The 26,407-nt window shown below is 47.7% G+C and overlaps 1 protein-coding gene across 1 annotated transcript in view; it reads left to right on the top strand.

The window, feature by feature from the left end:
• The window catches only part of LOC129329123 (zinc finger protein 345-like), a 70,998-nt gene extending 48,697 nt beyond the window's left edge, over positions 1-22,301 (top strand). Inside the window, exons 7-8 of the mRNA XM_054978554.1 lie at positions 10,323-10,329; positions 20,465-22,301. Coding sequence (XP_054834529.1) covers positions 10,323-10,329; positions 20,465-21,857 — 1,400 coding nt within the window. The 3' untranslated portion in view covers positions 21,858-22,301. The remainder of the gene's footprint in view (positions 1-10,322; positions 10,330-20,464) is intronic.
• Positions 22,302-26,407: the final 4,106 nt, after the last annotated feature.

Below are 26,407 nucleotides of genomic sequence, written 5' to 3'. Positions count from 1 at the left end.
TTTGATCAGTAATTCCTTTGATATATGGCAAAAACACTTTTCCTGTGGGAGACTGTTTTTCTTTGGTTGTTTGCTTCATCCTGGGTTTGATTGCTCTTCGGATTTCATTTCTGGAGTAGCCATTTGCCTGAAGTGCGTGGTTTAGATGATTCATTTCCTCATTGAGAAAGTGCGGCTCACATATCCGTCTTGCACGATCCACTAATGTTTTCATTATGCCTCTTTTCTGTCGGGGATGGTGATTGGAGTTTTTGTGTAGGTACCGATCAGTGTGAGTTGGTTTCCTGTAGACCTTGTGACCTAACTGAAAGTTTGCTTTGCGGATGACCCAGGTATCCAGGAATGGGAGTTTTCCCTCGATTTCTTTCTCCATGGTGAATTGTATGTTCAGGTGGATGTTGTTGAGATGATTCAAAAACCCCATCAATTCTTCCTCCCCATGGCTCCAAATGATAAATGTATCATCCACAAACCGGAACCATACACTAGGTTTGTGGGGTGCTGATTCTAGAGCTGTTTTTTCAAAATGTTCCTTGTAGAAGTTTGCTATAACTGGGCTGAGTGGGCTCCCCATGGCCACCCCATCCATCTGTTCATAGAATTCGTTGTCCCATTGGAAGTAACTGGTTGTCAGGCAATGGTGGAATAAGGCTGCCACCTAGACTATATGGACTCCCCAAAATACATAAGGATTCAGTCCCACTCCGACCCATTGTGAGTGCCATTGGTTCACCGACATATGAATTAGCTAGACATCTGGCAGATCTCCTGCAGGACCACATCGGGAAAACCTCGTCTTACATCAAAGATTCAGCAGATTTCATCAACAAAATCAGTTCTCTGAAACTCAATCCACAAGACATACTTGTCAGTTTTGATGTTGTATCCCTGTTTACCAAGGTTCCAGTAAAAGACACCATTGCACTTATTAATCAGATTTTCCCAGAGGATGTAACAGCCTTATTCCACCATTGCCTGACAACCAGTTACTTCCAATGGGACAACGAATTCTATGAACAGATGGATGGGGTGGCCATGGGGAGCCCACTCAGCCCAGTTATAGCAAACTTCTACATGGAACATTTTGAAAAAACAGCTCTAGAATCAGCACCCCACAAACCTAGTGTATGGTTCCGGTTTGTGGATGATACATTTATCATTTGGAGCCATGGGGAGGAAGAATTGATGGGGTTTTTGAATCATCTCAACAACATCCACCTGAACATACAATTCACCATGGAGAAAGAAATCGAGGGAAAACTCCCATTCCTGGATACCTGGGTCATCCGCAAAGCAAACTTTCAGTTAGGTCACAAGGTCTACAGGAAACCAACTCACACTGATCGGTACCTACACAAAAACTCCAATCACCATCCCCGACAGAAAAGAGGCATAATGAAAACATTAGTGGATCGTGCAAGACGGATATGTGAGCCGCACTTTCTCAATGAGGAAATGAATCATCTAAACCACGCACTTCAGGCAAATGGCTACTCCAGAAATGAAATCCGAAGAGCAATCAAACCCAGGATGAAGCAAACAACCAAAGAAAAACAGTCTCCCACAGGAAAAGTGTTTTTGCCATATATCAAAGGAATTACTGATCAAATGGGAAAGCTTATGGAAAAGCATAACCTTCAAGCAGTATTCAGACCCACCCGAAAAATACAACAGATGCTACGATCAGCAAAAGACAGCAGAGACCCCCTAACCTCTGCAGGAGTATACCGTATACCCTGCAGCTGTGGACAAGTTTACATCGGGACCACAAAGCGTAGCATCCAGACAAGAATAAAAGAACATGAAAGACACTGCAGACTTGGACAACCTGAAAAATCAGCAGTGGCTGAACATAGCCTAACTCAAACAGGGCACAGTATCTTATTCCAGGACACCAAAATACTGGACAACACTTCCAACTACTTTGTCAGACTGCACAGGGAAGCCATTGAAATTCACAAGCACAAGCAAAACTTCAACAGGAAAGAAGAAACCTTAAGAATGAACCGAGCATGGTTGCCAGTTCTGAAAAACACCAGGCTAACAAAACATTCTATCCTTGACAATAGCCCTGCAGAGAAGATTAGCACATCAAGTACCAATCCATATGCAAAAGAACCTCCTCAGGATACAGTGAAGCCTCCCGCCATTAGCATTCCACACCCTGGGAAACTCTTACAGGATGACTCAGCTCAACCCCACCCCTCCTGAGTAGATACAAATGACCTACATCTTTTCCACACTGTGACACTGAGAGATCTCTGTCTTTTGGTGCTACACCTCTGAAGATGCCAGCCACAGCTGCTGGCGAAACGTCAGGAACTACAATGCCAAGACCACGGCAATACAGCCCGGAAAACCCACAACAACCATTAGTCTATTCCACTTCACCATATCTTTTTCCAGTTGTATCCATAATTTGTCATAAATGACCATGACACCTCCTTGGAAGAACACTTCTAGCTGCTCTTATGCAATTCTTGCTCCTCCCCCCCCCCCCTGCCTGTCAACCTTTTATCTCTACCCCTCTGCTTCTTTCCCATGAAGTGTCAGATACTTTCCCCCTTCTTCCAGTCAGAGTTGGTCTGAAATACGGCTCTGATACCATCACCCGAACTTACAACATCTATCTTATCAGGAAAAATCTCAATAAGACAGGCCTGTGATTTTAGCTGTGGATATCCAACATACACCTATAGTACATTAATGATTTCATTAATAAAATAACTCTTACCATCAGGATTTGAGTCCAGTGGCCCCTAAGAGGCCAAAAAGGTTTTCAGGGTTTAAGCTTTGGAGAGTCAGCGCTCCCTTCCTCAGACACAAGTAGGAATGGGGATCCTTGCGCCTTTATAACCCACCTAAAGGTAGGTGGGGGGGCACAGGAGAGGGCATCAGGATGTGAAGGTATAAAGCAGCTTGATTGGAGCAGAAATAAGCATCTGTAGTGAAACAAGAATCCTAGGTCTCTGTTCAGCCGTGAGGATCCATTATTCTGAACTTGTGAATGAACTCAGTTTCAGCAATCTCACTGTAATCTCCCCTTGAAGTTTCTCTGTTTGAGGACTGCTCCTTTTAGGTCAGCCATGGAACGTCCCAGAAAATTAAAGTGTTCTCCCAGACACCCACCCCCAGTGGGGAAGCAGTCTTTGTCTTTCCCACACCTGCCATCCCAGGCAGCTCTGCCTGTTCAGTTTGCTTTTGCGTGAAGGGGGAGCCCCAAGATCATGGGGGAATGTGGGGGTGGGGAGGAAAGTGCGACGCAGAGAAATGAAGGGGGCGGAAGCAGTGTGGAATAGAGATGGGAGTGGGTTCCAATCTCCACTCAACCATGGGTGACCTTTGGACAATCACTCTCTCTCTCTCTCACCTAACTCACAGGGTTGTTGTTAGGATACAAGTGGGAACCGAGTAAAATATAAAACCTGAAAAAGTGACTTGATGGTGGAGGAGTAAATGGCAAATGCTGGCTCAGATGATAATAATGTGAAATCTACAGACAGACACCGGCACCCCTGAAATGGTGTAAAGATTCTGTGTCTCCCACCTCCCCTCATAGCAATTTGGGATGGGCTGAAGGTAAAAATATTTCTTGATGACCTGGTAAGTATCAGGCAGGAAGTCTATCAAGTTCGCTGAATAGCCTGATTAGATTAGATAGCTGAGGGGAAACATGGACGGCCATCCGTAAGATTTAGGCTGAGAGTTTCCTCAGGAAACCTCATCTCTGCTTCTCTTCAGAACATGGTGAGGGGGCTGCAGGGACAGAAGATAATTTATATACTGCCCTTCAGGACAATTTAACGCCAAACTCAGAGCAGTTTACAAAGTGTGTTATTATTATCCCCCCAACAATCACCCTGTGAGGTGAGTGGGGCTGAGAGAGCTCCGAGAGAGCTGTGACTGACCCTGCTGGCTTCAAGTGGAGGAGTGGGGAATGAAAACCTAGCTCTCCAGATTAGCGTCCTGGCGCTCTTAACCACTGCACCAAACTGCCTCTCTTTAATAATAATAGCTGGAGGCATCCAAAGTGAAGCCGATGTGGTTCAAAGACTGGAGGGGTTCCATGTGGAACTCCAGACGAAGATAAGGAAGAGGAAGATTGCTTTAGAGTAACGTAAAAAGGGCAAGTTGGTTTGTAATCCCGCCCCCTGTCCTGCCCAAGCATGATCCATATAACTAGAGTCATTCCACAGGCTACCCATCAGTTATTGGGCTCAATTCAAGGTTTTGACTGACACATACAAAGCCCTTGGTGGCCTTGCCCCACATATCTGGATGGCATCTTGCCCTATGCTCTGCCCTAGTATTCTGCCATTCATCTGGGCAGAACGGGCAAAGTCTATAGCAGCCTATACACGTGCTAGGCTACGTGTATCATCCACCTTCCTCACTGAGACTCGAGGCGAATTACACCTAGATACAAATTCAATCAATACAGTATAAATAAATACTATCAGTGGCTGCATTAGGGAATGGCCTGCCTGAGGAGGTCAGGAAAGTACCAACACGGCTGGCTTCCCGCAGACTACGCAAAGTTGAATGATTCAGGACGGCTGTCGGGGTCCTCAGAGCCTGGGGGGGGTTGCCCTCCAGGTTGGCCTAGGTGTCAAACCCAGCCTAGGGGAGGCCTCAGAAATGGTGGTAGGAGGGGTTTTACTACACCCTTGCACCTTCTCTCCCACCGTTGGGCTGGCTAGGCTTACCTTCTCTCTTTCCCGGGTCTGGGTCTGGGTCTCTCCCCCCCTCGTCCTTTCTTCCAACTACTCCTCACTGGCTCCCTGGGTGGACTCTCTTTTATAGACCTCCCTTGTCTCCCCCAGGCTTTGCTCCTTTCTGGTGACTGCCAGGGCCACTGGCCTATCTGGGACTCCCGTTGGGCTTGCCCTGCCCTTGGCCCCTCCCTGGCCACCTAAGGCCAGCCAGCAAGGTGGGACTTGCTGGGCTCACCCTTCTGCTCGGGCCACGCTGTTGAGCCAACGTCTCTCTGCCCCGCCCCGCCCCGCCCCTGCCGTCAGGACCAAGGCTGTGTCCATAGATGTGAGCGCACCCAGTGTAACACAGCTTATGGCACTAGAGACAGTGAACCAAGGCACACAAAGAAAAAAAATATTTTTTATTCTAAGCAACTCAGGTTTTGCAAGCATCTACAAAATAACAAATCCTTACTAAGAGCTAACATAACTGAAACACTTACATTAGCTGACTAATACTCTCACAGGTTGGCCTCACCAACAGGCTCCGTAGCAGTATAGCTGGCCTTGCGATGTTCAGATCAAGCGATAGTCGGGCAGCGTCAATAGCAAGAAGAGCCGCACCTCCCTAGCTGGAAACACTCACACCTTAAAGCGAATTCAGCCAATCAGGGCAAACCACCACTTAACAATGACTGCCTTGAGAAACTTGTGAAAAGAGAGAAGCGTGATAACACACAAGTCGTGCCACATTCACGCAGGTGCAGGCAATTTGCCTGCTGAAGCCCCTCTCAAGCCTGTAGAGCTGCCTTCACCAGCTCCTAAAGTCAGCTCGTGGCAATGCATTTTTTAAGGCTCAAGTTCCTTTCCTGACAGGCTGCTCCTGTTGGGCCCAGAAGTCTCTCTGCTTTGTGGAAGGCGTCTGGGGCTTTCTGTGGCCTCTCCTCAAGACGTGCCTCCTTCTCGGGGCCTCTCCGCCGTGGCTGAGGCCTCTACGGTGGCCCCAGACAGTCGCACCACCTTGACGGGCCCTGCTGTGGCCTCTGTGTCGTCTTTAGAGGGCCATGTTGCCTTGCTGGTCTTCGTCGCCACATCCATGTCCTCAGCGGTGCCCCCTGGAGGTCCATGCTGTCTCCCCGGGCTCAGCCTCTGTGGCCTCTGCAGCATCCCCGGAGGGCTGCAATGCCTGGTGGGGTCCTGCCGGCCCTGCCGCTGCTTCTGCAGGTGGCCCTGCCCCCACTTCGGCAGTCTCCATGGCAGGCCATGTTATTTCATCGGGCTTCGTTGCCCCTCCGACGTCCTACGTGGAGCCCACGGAGGGCCAGCTGGGTATGTCCGGGAGGTGCGGAGTAGCCACTCCCGGACAACAGCTTTCTCCCCAAATTATATGGCTGTGCTGTAAGAAATGGCACAGAGAGATGTCTCGGTAACGGGACAGGGGCTATAGGCAGTTCTGCTGGTACTGCCTGTTAATGTGCATTTCTGTGTCCTTAAAGATGTCGCCTGTCATTCTTTTTCTGCTTTGTCTCAGCAGTGTTTCATCTTTTGTTTCATCTCTGTTTGGATTTATGATGGTGTCCAACTTTCTGCAACCCATACCCTATCGTACCTGCTCATGGAACATCCTAGCTGTCAATCATCTGAACTTGCACTGTGTAATCTGCCTTGGCTCTCAGTGAGAAAGTCAGACCACAAACAAATACTTGTTTATTTTGACTAACCAAAATAAGAAGAGCCCCGTGGTGCAGAGTGGTAAACTGCAGTACTGCAGTCCAAGCCCTGCTCATGACCTGAGTTCAATCCTGGTGGAAGCCAGGTTCAGGTAGCCGACTCAAGACTGACTCAGCCTTCCAGCCTTCCGAGGTCAGTAAAATGAGTCCCCAGTTTCCTGGGGGTAAAGTGTAGATGACTGGGGAAGGCGATGGCAAACCACCCCATAAAAAGTCTGCCAAGAAAATGTCGTGATGCGACGTCTCCCCATGGGTCAGTAATGACTCGGTGCTTGCACTTTTACCTTTACCTAACCGTGCAAGAGCTTTTGAGTTCTGCAGAACTCCTTCTCAGATGGGATGTTACAAAAAGAAAGAGAAGTCCGTTGTGAAGAAAAATGATTTTACAGGCCTTTTCACACCAGCAGCTCTGTGTGGTTAATGGTAGTAGGGCTGGATAATCAATTTGGTGTTAAGTTGTTGTAACTTGATTCCTCTGAGCAAGCTAAAAACAAAAGTGCCTCGTTTAAATGATAACGACCAGGATTACCATAATTTAAGTTGAACTCAGTTCCTCAGTGCCCATTTCCCAGCAACGCTTGATCCTTCGCTGTAGATATCTGAAAAGCGAACCCTGGAAGGCTGTTTTCTGGCTTCATGGGCTTCACGTTCCAAGCTCCCACTGCGTGTTCTACAGAGCAGGCGCTTTCAGTCCTGAAAATACACCCCCCCCAGGGTCCTAGAATTCAGTTGGGTCCACGAACCTCCATAGTGGACCATTTTAACTTTCGGGGAGAAATGCTCCATCAGGGTTCCCCCAAAGCAGCTGTGCATAAACAGCATAACCCTGCAAAGCAGGCCTTCCTGAGCAAATAGAATTGGAAATCAGTAAATAGAATCGGGAATTAATTGGAAGGAAGGACTCTAAAATGAGCACATCTCTATTGGGGAATGCCTTTCTTCGTATCTGCTAATCAGGTATTCCTGTAGTACAGGGGGAGCCATTTCTTGCCCCCTCCTGGCTTTTCCCTGGCTAATTCTTCAGTGGCTGGGGAGGGAGATTGGGTGAGCTCAGAGGGGCTTTGAAGGAGGGGGGAAGGGAAGGGGGTTATGCAAGACCAAAAGCAGAAAGAAAGGAAGGGGATCTTTTAATTCTGGGGAAGAGCCCCATCCCCCAGGCACCCCCCCTCCATGCATCAGAAAGAGCTGCTTTGTGCAAAGCCAAAGAAGTCACCAAAGAAGAAATGGGGAATGAAGACCTGCAGGGTCCATGAAGAGGAAAGGGAGCTGCTTGCCCTTTTGGACTGGGGATGGGTCAAGGCTGGGGGCAGCAGAAAGTGTGGGAGATTTGAGCGGGAGAGGAGAGCCCCCCCCCATTCCTGCCCTCTCCGCTTCTTTCCAACCTAGTCTTGGAATGCCTTTCCGTCACTCTAAATCAGGCTCCCCCAAACACACAGCCCTGCCCTTTGCTTTTTGGAAAATTGAGGCACTGTGTGGGGCCTACAGAATTCCCAGAATTGCCCCTTTGGAAATCCTGTTCCTCTAAGTGATGGGCTGCTTTTCTACCCCTCTGGGGGGTGTGGGAAGTGGGGGGTTTCTCCCAACCCCCCAGAGATGATGAACCAGAGTGGCAGGATCTTTTCAGGGTCAGGAGCACCAGGTGCAGATTGAAAGAAAGAGACCAGGCCCCCATCTAGCACGCCTGGAAGACGCCAGTCTCTGGCCTGATTCCCACCAGCACAGACGGAGGGCAGAGACTCTCTCCCTGCAGGGCTAGATTTCTATGCACAGGGAGGCTGTTTACCATGATGCAAAGGGACACTGTGGGGGTGCCCAGTCAAGGGATGGAGTCCCCCCCCCACCATCTGGAGCCAGGCTGTCCCATTGCAGCCCCTCAGGTCCGCCCCCCCTGCCTGGCCTCTCCTCAAGGGTTGGGGCAAGACAGGGCTCCAAGGCATGGATCCTCCTGAAATCACATTATTTTTTCGCTGACACTAAACTAAACCACCGTGATCCCGTGCCTCGTACCGTGGTCAAGACGAAGCACCACAAAAATCACATATCTCTTGCTGTGCTTCCCCAGCATTGAGCAAAAACGTGGGTCCCGGGCACGGAGCCTCAAGCGTCTTCGCCCCCCAGGATTTTCACTCATACTGTCTCCCTCAACATGTCCACAGCCACATGAGTTTTGGGGGGGCCCGTTGTAAAATTCCTTAGGATGCATGAGGACCTTTGCTCTGGAATTAAATATTTGCACTCTTGTGGCGCCCCAAAGTGGGGGATGTTTCAATGGCAAAATGCACTCTTTGGCAGAGTGAAAGAGAGAGTCTACTGAAGGGTTAAAGGGAAAGATTCTCCATTCCTAGAGGGGCCAGAAGTGGGGAAGCCACATGACTGGGACAGTCACTTCCTGTCCCGGGGTCCCAGTAGCCTGTCGAGTTCCTGCGGTGTGGCTGGGCCAAGGGAAGAGGAGGCAAAGCCTGAGGACTTTTTGCAAAAGAGGTAAGGAATGCAATGCTCTCTGGAAGCTCCTCTTCTCCGGAGATGGGGCTGAGTTCTAGGAATAAGGCAAGCCCCTTCCGCCATATTTTCTTTGCAGCCTGCTGCTGTCTGCAGACTCTAGCAAGGGGGGCTCTCTTTTGGCGTCTGTTTATTTTAATCTTCCTGACGTTATTTATAGTCCATCTTTCTCGTTGAGGCTCAAGGGGGATTGGACAGCGTGAGCCAATACGATCAATAATTTGGACATTCAATAAATAATACAACAGGGTGGGACTGCAGAGATTGGAAAGCATGCATCAATATGAATATAAAGATGAAACCCTGCTGAAACAAAACCTAAATAGTCTGACATGAACATATTAATTGACATGGAAATGCCCAATAGGAGCATATCAGTGTTACTAATCAGTACCCAGTAGAATAGTCTATAGTCCCAGCCTTTTCCAGAGCATCTCTCTGATCCATTTCTTATGACATCAACCTGCAATCTGGGTAAAAAGCCCTCCTGAATAATTCAGCCTTGCATAGTTTGTGGAAAGCCATGAGAATGGGAGCTTTCCTGACCACCGCAGGCAGGCCATTCCACAAGGAAGGGGCCACCACAGAGAAGGCACCTGTGTGGGCAGCAGTTGATTTGGCTCCTTTTCAGGGTGGCCCTGGCAGAAGGCCCTGTTCAGATGAGTGAAGCTGCCATGATGGGACATGGGGGGAGAGGCAGTCCCATAAGTCTTTTCCAAATACTTGCGTTGCTGTCACGCAGCCCTGCTCCCACAGGCCCTTCCTGTTTTTTTTTTCTTCTTGCAGTTCTGGAATAGCAAACTTGGATTTTTGGAGGGTTCCCCTCTTCACTCTGTTCTGCCTTTGCTAAGGTCAGATCTTTGGCTTTTGGGAATCGGCCCCTCCTCTTGAGTTCATGGACTCCTGCGGCCATCCGATGCCTTGCAAGCCCTGGGAAGTCATTTCTTGGACTTCCGTTCCTCAAATCATCCGCAGAACTCAAAGGATCTTTGCCTGGCTTTGCTTTCCTGTATATTGAAGAATCTGACCGAGGGGGCTTAAAAAGCTTGTTGTAATGAAGAATTTAAAATTATGAATTTAAAACCGAGTAGTATGAAAATATAGAATGGCAATTCTTCTGATAGTGAATAGATATAAAATAAATCCGTGGGTTGGGCCACAGTTTGCCGGATTTCAGCAACAAATGTCAGGGTGACTTCTGCCATGTTTTGGGGGATTGGGGGTTCCCTGTCGGGCTGTAGACCTGATCTCTGATGTACTTTAAGAGTGCTATTGGAACCTGTGTATCAAACCTGCCTGAGAAACCTTACATGTTGCTGTGAGAAGCTGTGAGAAGGAATGCAGTTATCAATGTTGCTATGCTATGGAGACGTGAAGAGTTGGTCAGAGAAAGATACAGCAACTCTGTGCCATTGCCTTCCCCATTCATTACACTTTGCCCCCAGGAAACCGGATACTCGTTTTACCAACCTCAGAAGGATGAAAGGCTGAGTCAATCTTGAGTCAGCTACCTGAACTCGGCTTCTGCCAGGATCGAACTCAGGTCGTGTCCCCCCATAGCTAAACTCTATTTTGCCATCTATGCAGTGAAAGCAGGAAAAGTAAACGTAAACAGAGTTCTTGTGTCTTTCTCCGACCAGCGGGCTGCATCTCTGTAGCAACGTTGATAACTGCATTCCTTCTTGTAACAACAGTTAAGGTTTCTCAGGCCGGTTTGATACACAAGCTACACAATAGCACTCTTAAAGCATGGCATCAGAGATCAGGTCTATAGCCCGACAGGGAACCCCCAAAGTATGGCAGGAGGCACCCTAACTGCCCTGCAAGGTTCCAAATTAGGGCCCCTTCCCTCTTCTCTGTCTCCTCCATGGCTCCGCTGGCTTCCATGAATTAGCCAAACCCCTGTTGTAACCTGCTCCAGTTGTGCCATCCTGCTTCTGGGCCGCTCGTTCTAACTTTGCAACTATTTTGCAAATACGCATCCCACTCTTGGCGCCCCGTAATGTTCTCTGGCTTCTGAATGCTGCAGAAATCTTTAGTTCTTGGTTTAGCCTTGCTTTTATTGGGCAGAGTACAGCCTCTCTGCTTGCTGTGATGAAGCTCCTCTTCACCTTGTCTGGCTTCTTCTTTATGAACACTTTTGATCCGGGGCATTCCATGAGCTTCCTTGAGTCAAAGGTCAGCTCTTTAGAGGCAGGTGTCCAGATATATCTTTCCAGCAAATATCCTCTCTTTGCAGGAGGTCATCCATCTGGCACTTGCCTTTATAGAAGAATCCGGCAGAGGAGGATGGTGATTGGCTGGTCCAGGTGGAGGCTGGAAGGGACGATGAAGGGAGAGCCAGGATCAGTCGGTCGAGAAGCAAGAAAAGGCCGTGGTGCTACCAAGGCTGAGAACAGAAGGGAAGGAAGAGTGCAGAAGGGCCTGGGAGAGGATTTTCTCCCTTCAGATGTGCTGCGCCAGCAATTCAGGCACTTCCGCTACCAGGAGGCCGAAGGGCCCCGAGAGGTCTGCAGCCGCCTCCACCATCTTTGCCACCAGTGGCTGAAGCCAGAAGGCCACAGCAAGAAGGAGATCTTGGACCTGGTGGTCTTGGAGCAACTCCTGGCCGTCCTGCCCCCAGAGATAGAGAGCTGGGTCAGGGAATGCGGGCCGGAGACCAGTTCCCAGGCGGTGGCCCTGGCAGAAGGCTTCCTCCTGAGCCAGGCAGGTGCCAAGAATCGGGACCAGCAGGTGAGAGGGAGGATCCATCTGGGTAATACGTGGGGCACAAGATATGATCAAGGATACCCTCAAAATCTGTACAGGCTGCCCCAACATTTTTAGATCTCCCCCAAGTCTTTTTCCTGTTCCCTTTCTCAACAGTCTCCCCTTTTTGGGACCCCCATTTCTGTTTCAGATGCAGCAAAAGATCACACAGAAGCGTTACCACGAAGCAGCTTTTCCCGGTAAGATCAGAGGGGTCTTTGTTCCCACTGGTTGTCTTCCTCGTGGGTAGGTGGGTTGCTTTTATTCCCTGAGACAGTGTGGGAAAGATGCTCACTCCAGCTTCTCAGTATAGAAAAATCCATTTGGGGAAGTGGAAGCCTAGAATCAGTTTTTAGTGTAAAATAATTGAACGAGCAGTGGCTTAGGCGATACCCCTTTTTCATTTATATTACACACATGTAAGGGTGAAGGGTAACTGCCTGGTTAACGACTTTGTAAAAATGCCAGTAGGTCTGTGGTTGCAGATGAAGGGATTGTTGTAGGGATTTATAATGTGCCCATAATAATGTTGTGAGAATCCACTCTATGTATGGGAGAAAACACAAGAAAAACATTTCCTACTCCCTTCCCCTCTGGTGCCAGTAGGAAAGAAGTTGAGAACAAAGCTGCCTCCACACTCAAAAACGGACAGTTGATGCAAATAATGTTAGAAATTGGGCCAAAAAGAATGGCAATAAAATTATAAGCCTTGAGGAGACCTTACGGCCTAGTAACTGAGGCTGGTTGCTCTGGGGGACTTTGGCCTCCATTCTAAGGGTCCCCGGTTGGTTACAGTTCAGGATTTCTTGATTTCCATGACAACCACAGTCCTGTCTCAGGTAATAAGAGGCCCCACATCCTGCACAGGGCAGACTCTTGATCTGGTGTCTTGCTCTGGGCAGGGGGAAGGTGATCTGAAGGTGGGGTATGTGTGTTGGCAGATCACCACTGGCTGGGCTTTAGGCTTACAGGGACACTGAAGGGGCAGGAGATCAGTTAAGGTAATCTGCCCCTGTCGCTGGGTGGATCCAACTGGTTTTCAGATGGCCCTGGGGGATTTTCCTGCCAGTTTGGTTGGCTGGCCATACCTTGGTTGACCTCTGGAATGAGGAAATGACCCAAGCACTCAACACAATCCCACCTAGGCACCCCCAGGCAGCCACTAGCTTTACTGAGGGGTCTGGACTGTGACACGACAAGGGAGAGGGGAAATGCTCATTGTGAAGCCTCCTCTCTGGAGGGAATGGCAGCAAAGAACTCTTTTAATCCACCATTTGATCTGTGCAGTGGAGGCCAGTGGAGCTGTTCCAGGTGGTGTGAGGCCTGTTGGGATCTGGCCTGAAGGAGGAAATTAACTGCCCGGTGGCCCAACCGTGCCCATTTTGCTCAGCATCCCTTCCAATGTGGACTCTGCATTAGCAGAGACAGGTTCAGATGTGGCAGGGGGCTGAATCATCCAGTTTTAAATTAAATCTGGCTAATTAAATCTGTCAGGACGGGCCTGAGAGGGAGGGCGTGGTCGCCTCAGCCTTGAAAGAGGCTGTGGTGTGCCCATTTATGAAGACCAGCTTATCTTGTTGCATTCCTGTACCTATCAATCTTGAAGCCATCTTTGATCACAAAAACACCATTTTAATGAAAAGCTACGCCTCAGACACAAAATGTGTTTTCTTCCACTGATCCAGAATGCTGTGCCCTTTGGTCGGAAAACAGTGTATTGTTTGCTTATAGCCTGTGGACCGAGGGAAGCAAATAATTTGAGAGGTCAGTGTTTTGATAACTGCCCAGAACGGCTTGGACATATTTGTGGGAACATCGGGTGAAAAAAGTCAAGCCACAGTTTTAAAAGTTTTCTTTTCTGCTGGACTCTTAAAATTCAAACCACTAAAATTAGTGATTAATGTACCAAATCATCTGTTTCTCATACAGAAAGACTTGCGCACACACTTGCAGTTAAGAGGAAATAGATAGAGGGACTGAACGTGAGCTAAAGTTCCTTTCTCTCTCTCTCTCTCTGTAAAACAACTCTGAAAAACAACTGTCTATCTATAATGCAAGTAGGCCTATATTCAACAGTATAATCCTCCTGACAGCATATTATACGATTGCTTTTGCTAAACAATACATAGTACATGCATACACATAAGCTACTAAGAACAATTTACACCGGATAACTTGGCAGTTACCATATATATATATCATTATTTATATAGCTATAATCACATAGTTATAAGGAACTTAGGACATACTGAACCAAACAAAATGGAGCCTAAATGAACCTTTGAACAATTACGTGGTACAATGAGTATGGTTGGAATGGGTCAGAATAACCCAGGGGATTTTTGTTGATGCATGTTGTCATATGTATTGTCGAAGGCTTTCACGGCCGGAGAAAGATGGTTGTTGTGGGTTTTCCGGGCTGTATTGCCGTGGTCTTGGCATTGTAGTTCCTGACGTTTCGCCAGCAGCTGTGGCTGGCATCTTCAGAGGTGTAGCACCAAAAGACAGAGATCTCTCAGTGTCATGTTGTCATAATTTGAGCAATGATGGTAAATACTTGGGAGTCGAGGTGACCCAGCTGTTTTGCAGACTGTATGATTTTTAGGTGGTTTCCTTGCCAGAGATGACTCTGAGAAATCTTATTGGCGGAAGAGAGGGGAGAAACTACTAAAAGAAACATAAAATTGAGCATTGGAAATGGCAGAATCCATGAGAAGAGAGGAGGAAGGAATACACTCTTCCTCCTGTCTCTCCCTTTCCTTTTTAGACTCAGAAGAAAAGGTGAAGCTCTCTCTCCCTCCTCACCAATACGGACCTCTTGAGGCATCTTCAGGATTGGTCAGATACCTCATCATGCTTTTTAGCATCTTTTTAGCTATGCTACTCCTGTTTCCATATAACGTCACAGTCTGGCGTGCTAGAACACTGCAATATGATTTTTGAAAGTTTTCTCTGTAACCTATGCAAGTTGATCTGAATAAATCTACCAATTTTATAGCTTGGTTTGTGTTGCATCCTTTGCTCTCTTCATTTGGGGATACTTTTTCAGTCCAAAATATGCAAGACCTCTCGCATGTTAATACTGGTTTAGCTAAAAAAGATTGAAGCTGACAATCTGCGGGACCGCCTCTCACCGTGCGTTCTCTAGAGGGTGGTTAGGTCAGACAATAAACAAGTGCTGGTGGTCCCTGGCCCTAAGGATGCTCACCTGGCTTCCACCAGGGCCAGGGCCTTTTCCGTCATGGCACCAGCGTGGTGGAACTCTGTCAAAAGTAAGACCCAGCAAGGTTTATCATCCTGTAAGACAGAGATGTTCCATCAGGCATATGGCTGTTATTGGGGCGTGTTTATACCATGTTGTTTTATCCTTGTTGTGATCCGCCTGGAGCCCGCTTATGGGGAGGTTGGGGCATAAGGGAGCTCCTTTTGAGGGGGGGGATTGTAACCCTCCCCCCCCTGTTGTCCTATGGTTTTATACCATCTCCCACCCCCTGGGCTGTATTGGGTTGGTTCTGGCAATATGGGCTGCCGTGCAGAGTCGCTGCCTTCTTGTACTGACTTGTTTTAATGTGGTTTTGTTACTCGATGCTACACGTTCTGAGCCCGCTTGTGGGGAGAGCAGGCTATAAATTTAATAATAAAAATAAAAATAATCAAAGAAAGAAAGACCCCTGCCCTGGTTTTAGGAGTTCTCACTCCACTGGTCTGAAATGTTGCATTCTTGGCCAAGGGGATTGAACAGGTGGTGGCTGGACAGCTTCAGGCTTTCCAGGATGCGGCCAGTTGTGTAGATCCCTTCCACACCAGTTTGGGCCTGGTTATGAGACTGACACAGCCTTGATGAGCTGCCCTGGGAGATGGACAGAGGGTGCGCCTCCCAGCAAAGTGGGCAGTGGTACTTCACCTGTTGCAAGGCTGCCTTTTTCCGTATGTGCCAATCTTGCCCACATGCCAAGAGGTTCTGGGAGCTGCAATTCAGTCCTTGAGTTTAGAACTGCCTGTTTCTTGCATTTTAGAGTTCTTCCTTCTTCCTTCTGTCAATTTTTGCACCATTGGAGAAATGGGCCATAATTTTTTAATGCTATAACTGTGGCAAGACTACATGTTGCAAATATATGGAGTTGTGTGTATGAACCAAGAGAGGAATCATTTCCCCCCCAATGCCAGGAACAGAAATACTAAAGACTTGGAAAGTTTAGAATGTCTTCCAGTTACTTTTTTTGCTCCTTCCAGGCGGGGCCTTGAAAGAAGTGACCTGTTCTTTGCCATCTCTTTGCGAAAGACAGAAAGTGGTTTCTGTGTGGCCAGATCGGGTAAGTGGGGGACTGCAAGGCATGAATCTGGGGGTCTCCCTGTACCCCCACCCCTCCCTCCCTGGGTCTGAGCTGTCCACTCCTTTCTCTTCTCTCTTCAGGCTCCGGTGACCTTCGAGGAGGTGTCTGTGCATTTCACGGAGGAGGAATGGGCTCTGCTGGATCCGGACCAAAGACGCCTTCACAGGGAAGTCACGGAGGCCAATCGTCAGGCTGTGGCCTCTCTGGGTAAGGCTGCCCTTTCCCTTAATTCACGGGCAGAAACGGCTCCTTCTTAGAAAGACTCTCTTGGGGCTCTTCCAGTGGAGGCTCTCAGTGTTCGTTTGTAAGTTAAAATGTTGGTTTGTAAACTAGAAGGAACATGTATGGGATGTCAACAGGGCCTCTTCATGAGCCTTTCAGAGCAGCCAAGGAAGCCAGCATTTTAAATAACAACCATAATAATAGTTGTATTTGTATAGGTCCCTTACTGTACATTTATGAAAAAATATTTCCATGCTCTGAGGCCTTTTATGGTCTTCTGTTTGCATTGGAGAGGTGGACAAAGGGATGCCTTGGGGTCATTCCACTCCGTTCGTTCTTTTTACATCAGTGTAGTCTTAGGCATGGAGGACACAGGCAGGAAAACTGTGGGCCAGAACCTTGAAGAACAAACTTGGAAAAACTGGATTTTAGCAGGTTTAGCAAGTTTTGTCTGTATCTCAGAGAGCCTTGCTTGCTGAATTCCTGTGTGCCAGGCTGCTGTTAAAAACAAAGGAGCTCATCCTTTCAGAGGGCAGGTAGATTATTTTGAATCCCTCCAAGAAGGGTGGGATAAACCATGTTTTTTTTTGGTGTGTGCAGTTAGGACCTCTTTGACTAACCTTCACTCAGTGGTAATCTGAGAGATTTGTGAAACAGCCAAGAGAAGATGGGAAAGCTTTCTCAGGGAACAAGGTTAGAACAGAGAACAAAATGCAGGCTTCTTGGAGCTGTTTTACATCAGTTTTCCGCCCCCTCCCCAAACTTTATCAGTTTCTCCTCCCATCATAAGAAGGGTGCCCCACAAATTGGAGATTCCCTCCCATTCCCTCTTTTCCAGTGTGATAAAGGAGCAGGGGTCCCCCCAAAGGCTTTAGCTCCAAACCCTTTCCTTAGCAGTTAAGTACAGGAAGAAAGTAAGAGGGGGGGGGGGAAACAAGGTGCCCCATTTATATTCCAAAAGAGAACCCAGCCTGAAAAGCAACAGTTCACTTCCCGATCACCTTGTCTTGCAGCTGGCAATTTTCTCTCGCCTCTGAAGGGAGAAGCAGTCCCGCCTCCCACCAAGGGCCCCTATTCACTCAGTCTGAGCTACATCTGGACTAGCTCTGGGCCAGCCAGGCTCCCCCCCACCCCCCGCCCTTCACCCACATTCCCTCTCTGCAAGACCCTCTTCTGCACATTTCCTGGAGTGCCAAATCAGCTTCCCGAATGTCTGCTTCAGACAACACGCAATCAGTTGCTAAGCAGAAGGGGTGGATCCTGGTTGCAGTTTAAAATACTTGGGGAAAAACAGGATGTCCTGGGTGTCATGGATATGGCTAGAAATATAGGGGAAATGTTGCCTCCATTTGAACGAATCATGTAATAGTAAAGGCTTAGAATGGAACCAAAGATTCTATACACAAACAGCTGGAAGGGACCCCCAAGGGTCATCAAGTCCAGTCCCCCACACAAGGCAGGAAATTCACAGCAATCCCCCCTCATCACCTCCCTCAGTGACCCCTGCTCTATCCCCAGAGGAAGGCAAAAAATCTCCAGGATCCTTGGCCAATCTGGCTCAGGCGCGGGGGAGAGAGGAAAGCAAGATTTCTGCTTCTGGCTTTGTTCTCAGGTTGCTGGACCTCAGCAAGGAGTTCACGTCTTTCCAGCTTTCACCCACTCAGTCCCCTTCCTTGTTTCTCAGAGCTGCCTCCATTTGCCTCTAAGAGGTTTGCTGTCTGCTTTCTGCTTCATATTATTAGAATCCACATGAGCTAGCAGAGAGCTAGGGGGAGGAGGACACAGGGTCACCCATTTTAGAAAGGGAGTGGCTTATCATGCAGAGCATAGCATAGTGAGAGGAGAATTTAACTTACTGATTCCTATTTTGTTCAGATTAAAACTATCCCCAGGGCTCATTTGGAGAGGGAATGCGCCAGAACAGCTTTCCTGTAGAGCTAAAAAGAAGTCACGTGGATTTTGGCCCCGCCCACGTGATTTCTTTTCCTCCCCTCTGCCTCCTCTTCAAAGGAGGGTAAGCTGCTTCAATTCATTCTGCTACTTTAGTTTCATTCATGACTCGTGAGAGAGAGAGAGAGAGAGAGAGAGAGAGAGAGAGAGAGTGCAAGCTGGGCTACTGGGCCTGGATCTCCAAAGGAGGAGGGTAAGCTGCTTCAATTCATTCTGCTGCTTTAGTTTCATTCATGACTCGTGAGAGAGAGAAAGAGAAAGAGAGAGAGGAGTGAGTAAGTGCTAGATGGGCTACTGGGCCTGGATCTCCAAAGGAGAGTAAGCTGCTTCAATTCATTCTGCTGCTTTATTTTCATTCGTGACTCATGTGTGTGTGTGTGAGTGAGTGCAAGACGGACTACTGCAGCTGGCTTTCCAAAGGAGGGTAAGCTGCTTTGAATTCATTCTGCTTTATTTTAATTCATGACTAGTGAGTAAGTGAGTGGTTGCGTCCATGCAAGTAGAGCTGCTAGGGCTGGGTCTGTAGAGGAGGGTAAGCTGCTTTGAGTTCATTTAGCTTTATTTTCAGGAACTACCTGGAGATTTTTTTGGAGAAAGGGGCCTGAGGGGTGGGGGTTGCCTTCTGACACACTTCTGCTGATGTCAGGGGGTGTGGCAAATGCTAATGAGTTATGCTAATGAGTTCCTGCAGTTCTTTTTCTACAAAATGACCCCTGACTATTCCAATTACCTTCTTCCTGTGGCCAGTTATGCCTCACCCAGTCGGGTGCTGGTGTATCTCTGTTCTCTGTGATGCTTGTGTTTGATGGCCTTCTCAAAGCAGAGCTCCACTCAGAAGATAAGTCCCCCCCTCCCTCCCAAGAAGGGCTGCCCCTTCTCACAGGGAAATGCTGTTGTCCCTCTAAATTGCCACATGCTACGGATCAGCCAGTACCATGCAGTCTGTCACAGGACAAGACTCCCAGCCAAGACTTTGGAATGTGTTTCCAGGCACGAAAGCTCGGTACTCTTGCCTTGTGAACAGCACTTAACTTGGTTCATTCCCATTTTTTTCTGTGCGCTTTTGCCAGGAATGGCAAAACAACCACACTGTCCCTTATTTTTCCCACAGGGAATGAGAGATTTACTCTGTGGCATCTGGTGTTACTAGACCACAATGAGGAGTTCTTCCCTCTCTGGCCTTTTCCCTCTTCTTCCTTTGACAACTGGGGTTGGCACTTTAAGGCCACCAGCCAGCTCACATGAGAATTGCAGTCTGTCAGTGGGCAACCACACTTAGGCAGAAGAATCAGCCGGTGCAGGGGTGGCACATCCACTAGGTGGCCCTCGGCCATTGCCTAAGGTGCCAGAGTGGTGGAGGGGCAGTGGGCAGCTCTCCCCTCCTCCCAAGTTCTGCCCAGCCACCCTTTTCCGCTTGGCCACCCATCAGGAAATCTGAGCACAGGGAAAAGGTAAAAGGTAAAATCATTCTCTTTTCCTTTGAAAATTGACCTCTATGGTGTTAGACAGGCGGAAAGAACTCAGGTTTCTTGTTAATGTTGGATTGCCTTTTTCTCCAACTGGCTGGCCACCTCTCTTCGGACCTTCTGCTATGTGTATGAATGGCTGCCCCTCTCTTACAGCGTGCCCTTCTCCCCCACAACCTCCCCATCAGTCCCCCCTTGTAATTCACCCTGGGAGAAACGGATAAAACTACTGGTTCAGTTTAAAATTGAAGATCTCCATAGCACATGAGCTTTATTTTGTCATCTTGGGTTAGTTGACTTGGAATTTAGAAGGAAATGAGAAGGTTAGGGGCAGAAATGGCTGCTGACTGTGGGAGATTAATATACCAATATTCATAAACTTTACACCACATGAAGTTTCTCTTTCTTTCCACAGGAGGTGTATGGGAGTCACCGGATGAAAGGAAAAAGCACCCAGTGATACAGAAAGAGAATCTATATTCAGATGTGAAAGAGAAAGCTGAATATCATGATGTCTTGAGGAAGAAGAAGGGAAAAGATCCATATAAAGGGAGGAATACTTTTGGTCTTGTAGATGGGAGTAGACTGGAAAAAATATACAAAGGAGAGAATAGAGATGAGCTCACTGCAAGCAGGAAAAATGTCCTTAACAAATCAGATGTTAATATTCAACGGAGGACGTATAACAAAAAGAAAATATTTCAGTGCCTGAAGTGTGAAAAAAGCTTCTCTCGGAGTGACAGCCTTAGTTCTCATCAAAGAATTCATACAGGCGAGAAAATATATAAATGCCTGGAATGTGGAAAATGCTTCAGTAGGAGGGGAAACCTTAATTTCCATCAAAGGATTCACACAAGGGAGAAAACATACAAATGCCCGGAGTGTGGAAAAAGCTTCAGTCAGAGCAGAGATCTTGCTGTTCATCAAAGGATTCACATAGGAGAGAAACCATATAAATGCCTGGAGTGTGGAAAATGCTTCAGTAGGAGTGGAATTCTTAATCTCCACCAAAGGATTCACACAGGGGAGAAACCATATAAATGCCTGGAGTGTGGGAAAAGCTTCAGTCAGAATGGAAACCTTAAAATCCATCAAAGCATTCACACTGGAGAGAAACCATATAAATGTCCAGAGTGTGGGAAAAGCTTTGGTCAAAGTAGAAGCCTTTATTCCCACCAAAGTATTCACTCTGGGGAGAAGCCATATAAATGCTTAGAGTGTGGAAAATGCTTCAGTGATAGAAAATTTCTTTATTCCCACCAAAGAATTCACACTGGAGATAAACCAAATAAATGCTTGGAGTGTGGGAAAAGCTTTAGTCAGAATAGAGATCTTGCTGTTCATAAAAGAATTCACACAGGAGAGAGACCATATAAATGCCCTGAGTGTGGGAAAAGCTTCAGGCAGATGGGAAACCTATATTCCCACCAAAGAATTCACACAGGAGAGAAACCATATAAATGCCTGGAGTGTGGAAAGAGTTTCTGTAATAGGAGCAGCATTTATACCCACAAAAAAATTCACACTGGGGATAAACCTTATAAATGCCTGGAGTGTGGAAAAAGCTTCAGTCAGAATAGAGATCTTGCTGCTCATGAAAGGATTCACACAGGAGAGAAACCATATAAATGCCTGGAGTGTGGAAAAAGCTTCTGTAATAGGAGCGGCCTTTATACCCACAAAAGAGTTCACACTGGGGATAAACCTTATAAATGCCTGGAGTGTGGAAAAAGCTTCAGTCAGAATAGAGATCTTGCTGTTCATGAAAGGATTCACACAGAAGAGAAACCATATAAATGCCTGGAGTGTGGAAAATGCTTCAGTAGGAGGGGAATCCTTTATCTCCACCAAAGGATTCACACAGGGGAGAAACCATATAAATGCCTGGAGTGTGGGAAAAGCTTCAGTCAGAATGGAAACCTTAAATCCCATCAAAGGATTCACACAGGAGAGAAACCATATAAATGCCTGGAGTGTGGAAAATGCTTCAGTAGGAGGGGAATCCTTTATCTCCACCAAAGGATTCACACAGAGGAGAAACCATACAAATGCCTGAAGTGTGGGAAAGGCTTCACTCAGAATAGAGATCTTGCTGTTCATGAAAAGATTCACACAGGAGAGAAACCATACAAATGTCTCCAATGTGGGAAAAGCTTCAGTCAGAGTGATAAACTTACTTCCCATCAAAGAGTTCATGTAGGAGAAAAACCATAGAGATTCTTGAAGTATGGAAGGATGTTATGTCAGGTATATTGGCTGTCAAAATTAGCAAGCAGTTTGACAAAAAACTGTAATATTGTGTTCCATAGTTCAGTATAATTACATGAAAGCTTTCAGAACTGACAACCAAATCCTACAACCCACTAGCCACTGCATGTGGGCATTCGACAAAGGAGGGGAAATCCTGCATTCCCCTCTTCATGGACCAGATTGCAAAATGAGTGAACCAGAGACTCTATCAATCTGGGCAACAGCCACCAATCAGAGTGGGCAAACAAACTGTATAAACCGCACCCTACTAACTAGATTATATGAATATATCAACTTGTTTAATAAAGCACTTTCATAAGAATCATTAATACAAGCATAATACAAATTCACATCATCTGAGGATCAACATCCATCATAACCCAATTCAAATATATAATTTTTGTTGTGCTGTGCAAGATTCTAATATAATAAAGTTACCTTTATTATATTAGAATCTTGCACAGCACAACAAAAATTATATATTTGAATTGGGTTATGATGGATGTTGATCCTCAGATGATGTGAATTTGTATTATGCTTGTATTAATGATTCTTATGAAAGTGCTTTATTAAACAAGTTGATATATTCATATAATCTAGTTAGTAGGGTGCGGTTTATACAGTTTGTTTGCTGATTCACCCCGCACCTCTCTCCTGTGTTAATTTCGAGACCAATCAGAGTGGGGCTTGATGACAGCTCTCTGAGTGGCTGAAAGGGTCACAGTGAACTCCCATCCATCAATGCAGCCTCTGCAGCCCCCCTCCCATTGGAGTCCTAGGTGACAGGGAGGAAAGACCCAGTGACTGCGCAACCACATCAGAGGGCTGCGATGTCAGTGACCATCTGGTACGCCCCACAGATGAGTCACCTAGGGGATTCCATCTTCCGTGCAGATCCTGGAGATGTCATGGAATTACACTTCCATGCCCCAGAGACCAGTTCTCCGGGAGCAAATTTCCACAATGAAATGAAGTGTAATGATTATGGGTGTGTTATGAAAACATTGCAGTTTCTTTTTTGAATGTGGGGTTTCTAAAGGAACTTTATACTATTACATTATTTTTAGATGGGCGTTGCCTGCTTGAATCTAGTCCATTTGATGTTTTTTTTGTTATGAGTTTCATCTCCGTTCTTTGGAATGAGGGCTTCCAGGGTCTTTTGGGGCAACTGTTTTTGTATTTAGTGGCACCAAATTCACACAGAACACAGTCTTCCCCCTAAACTATCAATCCATCAGCAGATGGTGGGAAATTGGCTGGCACATTAAAAACAATCTTTATGTTCCCTTTTTCCTTTTTCTCTGATGCAAATAAACCATGCTGTTGCCCATTGGTGTTATGTTTTCTTGTGCTTTGCAGTCCCCCCCCATGAGGGGTGTTGTTGCATGAATTACCATGAATCTCCATTGCCCAAGCGCAGGCAGGCAGTTTGTTTGCTTGGATCCCACCCTAAGAAGACCCCTAAAAACACCTGCGTTTTCTTCATAAGTTTTCATTTAGGTGTGGGCTGGTTTTTGAAAAGGCAGCGTAGGCAAATGACTCACAGGATGGAGAGAAAGCAATTCTAAACAGGTGTACTCAGATGTAAGTCCCATGTTATTCAACAGTGTTTTCTCCCAGGAAAGTGTCTTCAGACTTGCAGCCTATGATTGAAGTCTGCATATTCTCCTAATGTTTCCAAAGCTGATATGTGGGGAGGGGGTCTCTTCTTGCAAGGACTCACCAGATAAGGAGCCAGTACTACTGCCGGGGGGGAAAGGATGAACTCACGAGCATTGTGCACGTGCCTCCTTCCTTGGGAGGAATCCTTTTGGGATCCGATTGGTGAATGTTGCTGAGGAAAACAAGCTATTGATGCCGCTGCGATGTAAGAACCAAATGGAAATGAAACAAACTTTTTGGTAGGAGGGTGTCATTATAATTTTGTTTCAAATACTCAGTTCACTAGCAACAAAGCCTGTTGTGGGGAAAAATACAACGGGCTCTAGAAAAGGGCGGGCGGGCAGGCAGGCATTCCCTCCTCCTCGACACTGATTTTAGCCAGATGAAAGCAGGGAGGGGGTGAGCAAGGCCACCTCCTCTGCACCTGATCCCAGCTGGGTGAAGGGGAGGGCCTTGCTGCTTCATGCCTGATCCCAGCTGGGTGAAGCGGGGGTTTGCATTGCTACCTGCTCTGCTTCTGAACATGACTGAGTGAAGAAGGGACAGGCATTGCCTCCTACTCTGTGCCCGATCCAGGCGGGGCAAGGCGGGATGAGCATTACCTCATGCTCTGCTACTGATCCCAGCTGGGTAAAAGGGGTGGGCATTGCCACCAGTTGCTGCCAGTTGAAGTTGGGGCGGGCAGGCATTGCCACCTGCTCTGCGCCTGATCCAGGGTGGGTGAAGGAGGATGGGCATTGCTTCATGCTCTGCTACTGATCCCAGCTCAGTGAAGGGGGACAAGCATTGCCTCATGCTGCACTACTGATCCTGGCTGGGTGAAGGGGAGAGGGGGCATTGCCTCCTGCTCCACTGCTGATCCCAGCCAGGTGAAGGGGGGTGGGCTTTGCCACCTGCTCCGCTCCTGATCCTGGCCAGCTGAAGAGGGGTGGGCATTTCCTCCTGCTCCGCAGCTGATCCTAACTGGGTGAAGGCAGGCCAGGCATCACCATTTGTTGCACTCCTGATTCCAGCTGGGTGAATGTGGGGGCAGGTATTGCCACCTGTTCCCTTCCTGATTCCAGCTGGGTGAAGGCAGGGACGGGCTTTGCCTCCTGCTCCTGACTTGAGTAAAGCTGGGGAATGGGCATTGCCAGCTGCTCTGCTCCTGATCCCAGCTGAGTGAAGGTGGGGGGTGGGCATTTCCAGCTGCTCTGCTCTGGATCCCAATTTGCAGACAGCAGGGGCAGGCATTGCCGCCTGCTCCACACCTGATTTCGGCCTGGGCTTCCTGCCACGGCATGCTCTCTGGAGGTCAGGCTGCCTCATCTGGGCTTCCCTTCACAGCAGCAGCCTCTGTAGCTGCACCAGGGTATGAAGTGAGTTGTCTTAAATACGCTTAGCCTTTTATATAGTAGGATAGTTCAGGAAGCTGCTTTAACAAAATGAAACACTGATTTCTGGCTTGTTTGTTTTGTTTTGCACACCCCTAGTTATTATTTGAAGTATTCAACTCAGATGTATTCTTTCAACATCTTTATAGAACTCAAAGAGGGTCCCCTACATAAAACTCTTTGAGGGAGGACTTACCTTTCAGTACAAAATATATGGGTTGTTTCAGCCTTGAAAGAAACCCTTTGACCTCTATAACTAGCCCATGTGCTCAGTTGCTCAGCCCTCTTGCAAATGCTGAATGCGGCTGTGTTGGAGCTAGCCCCCCCCCACACACACACACAGCAGGGATGTCGGAGGCCCACATAGGGCATTGTCCCGTTACATAGGGCATTGTTTTGGGGGCTGTTCCAAGTTACCATTTAGTGGAAAATTTTGGCGCTTCTAGTTCACCAAACAACTCCCAATCCATACCCAGAAGACCTTTTCAGAGTCAGAGAAAATGATGGAAGAGGCAACACTTGAGCCAGATGGTTGTTGTGGATTTTCCGGGCTGTATAGCCGTGGTCTTGGACCACGTGGTTCAAGACCACAGCTATACAGCCCGGAAAATCCACAACAACCATCTTTCTCTGGTCATGAAAGCCTTCAACGATACAGTTGAGCCAGACGATGCCCTCTGGGGCCTCCTGGAGCTGGATTTCTTGGAGACAAAAACAGAGCATGCCAGGCAGCTTAATGAAAAGTCCTCTCTTTATTTTGGATGCTATTTTAATAATAATAACACTAACAACAACAACATCTGCATTTATATACCTCTTTTTTAGGCAGAGTAGTGCCCCCATCAGAGAGGTGACCAGTGTATTATTATCCTCACAATACAGCTGGGGAGCTGAGCTGCGAGGAGGGGCTTGCCCAAGGCCGCCTGCAGAGCTCATGGCAGTAGAGGAAGTCGAACCAGAAGAGGGCTGATTTGTAGCACAGCCACTTCACCTCTATGCCACAGCGGCTGGTTTATATGGACTATTGATCCAGCCGGGTCCAGGGCTTTTGGTTTCTGGCAGAACCAGGGATGTGCTTTCAGGGCTCTTCTGAGCATCCTACCCCATTTGGGCACTGGCCCTTGTTCCAGGAGGGCGTCCGAAGCCTTGCCCAGCAGGGCTTGTGGGTGGCAAGGGGACCCCGCCTTGAAACAGCCCAAGGGCCAGAGGGACAGGTCCTATGGAGCCTCGCTGCTGATCCCCTGGGAATAAAGTTTGGCTCAGTGAGCTCCGCCTTTGCTCTTGGCCTCCCTCGTGGCTTTGTTGCTGGCCTTGCCTTCAGCCCCCCCCCCCCCCGGTTCTTGAGCCTGGGGTCTGGACAGGAGTTGGCCATTTGGATTTGGCATCATGCTTTGATACCTGGAACCCTGAAGCCGATCATTGCTTTGCTGAAGGAAAACTTTGGCAAGTATGCTTAGATGCTAGATTCTTTAGCCTTCT

Source organism: Eublepharis macularius, chromosome 4 (genome assembly GCF_028583425.1).
Source record: "Eublepharis macularius isolate TG4126 chromosome 4, MPM_Emac_v1.0, whole genome shotgun sequence".
NCBI classification, from domain to species: domain Eukaryota; kingdom Metazoa; phylum Chordata; class Lepidosauria; order Squamata; family Eublepharidae; genus Eublepharis; species Eublepharis macularius.
Note: the sequence above shows the minus strand (reverse complement) of the source record. Positions and strands in the feature narration are given on the sequence as shown.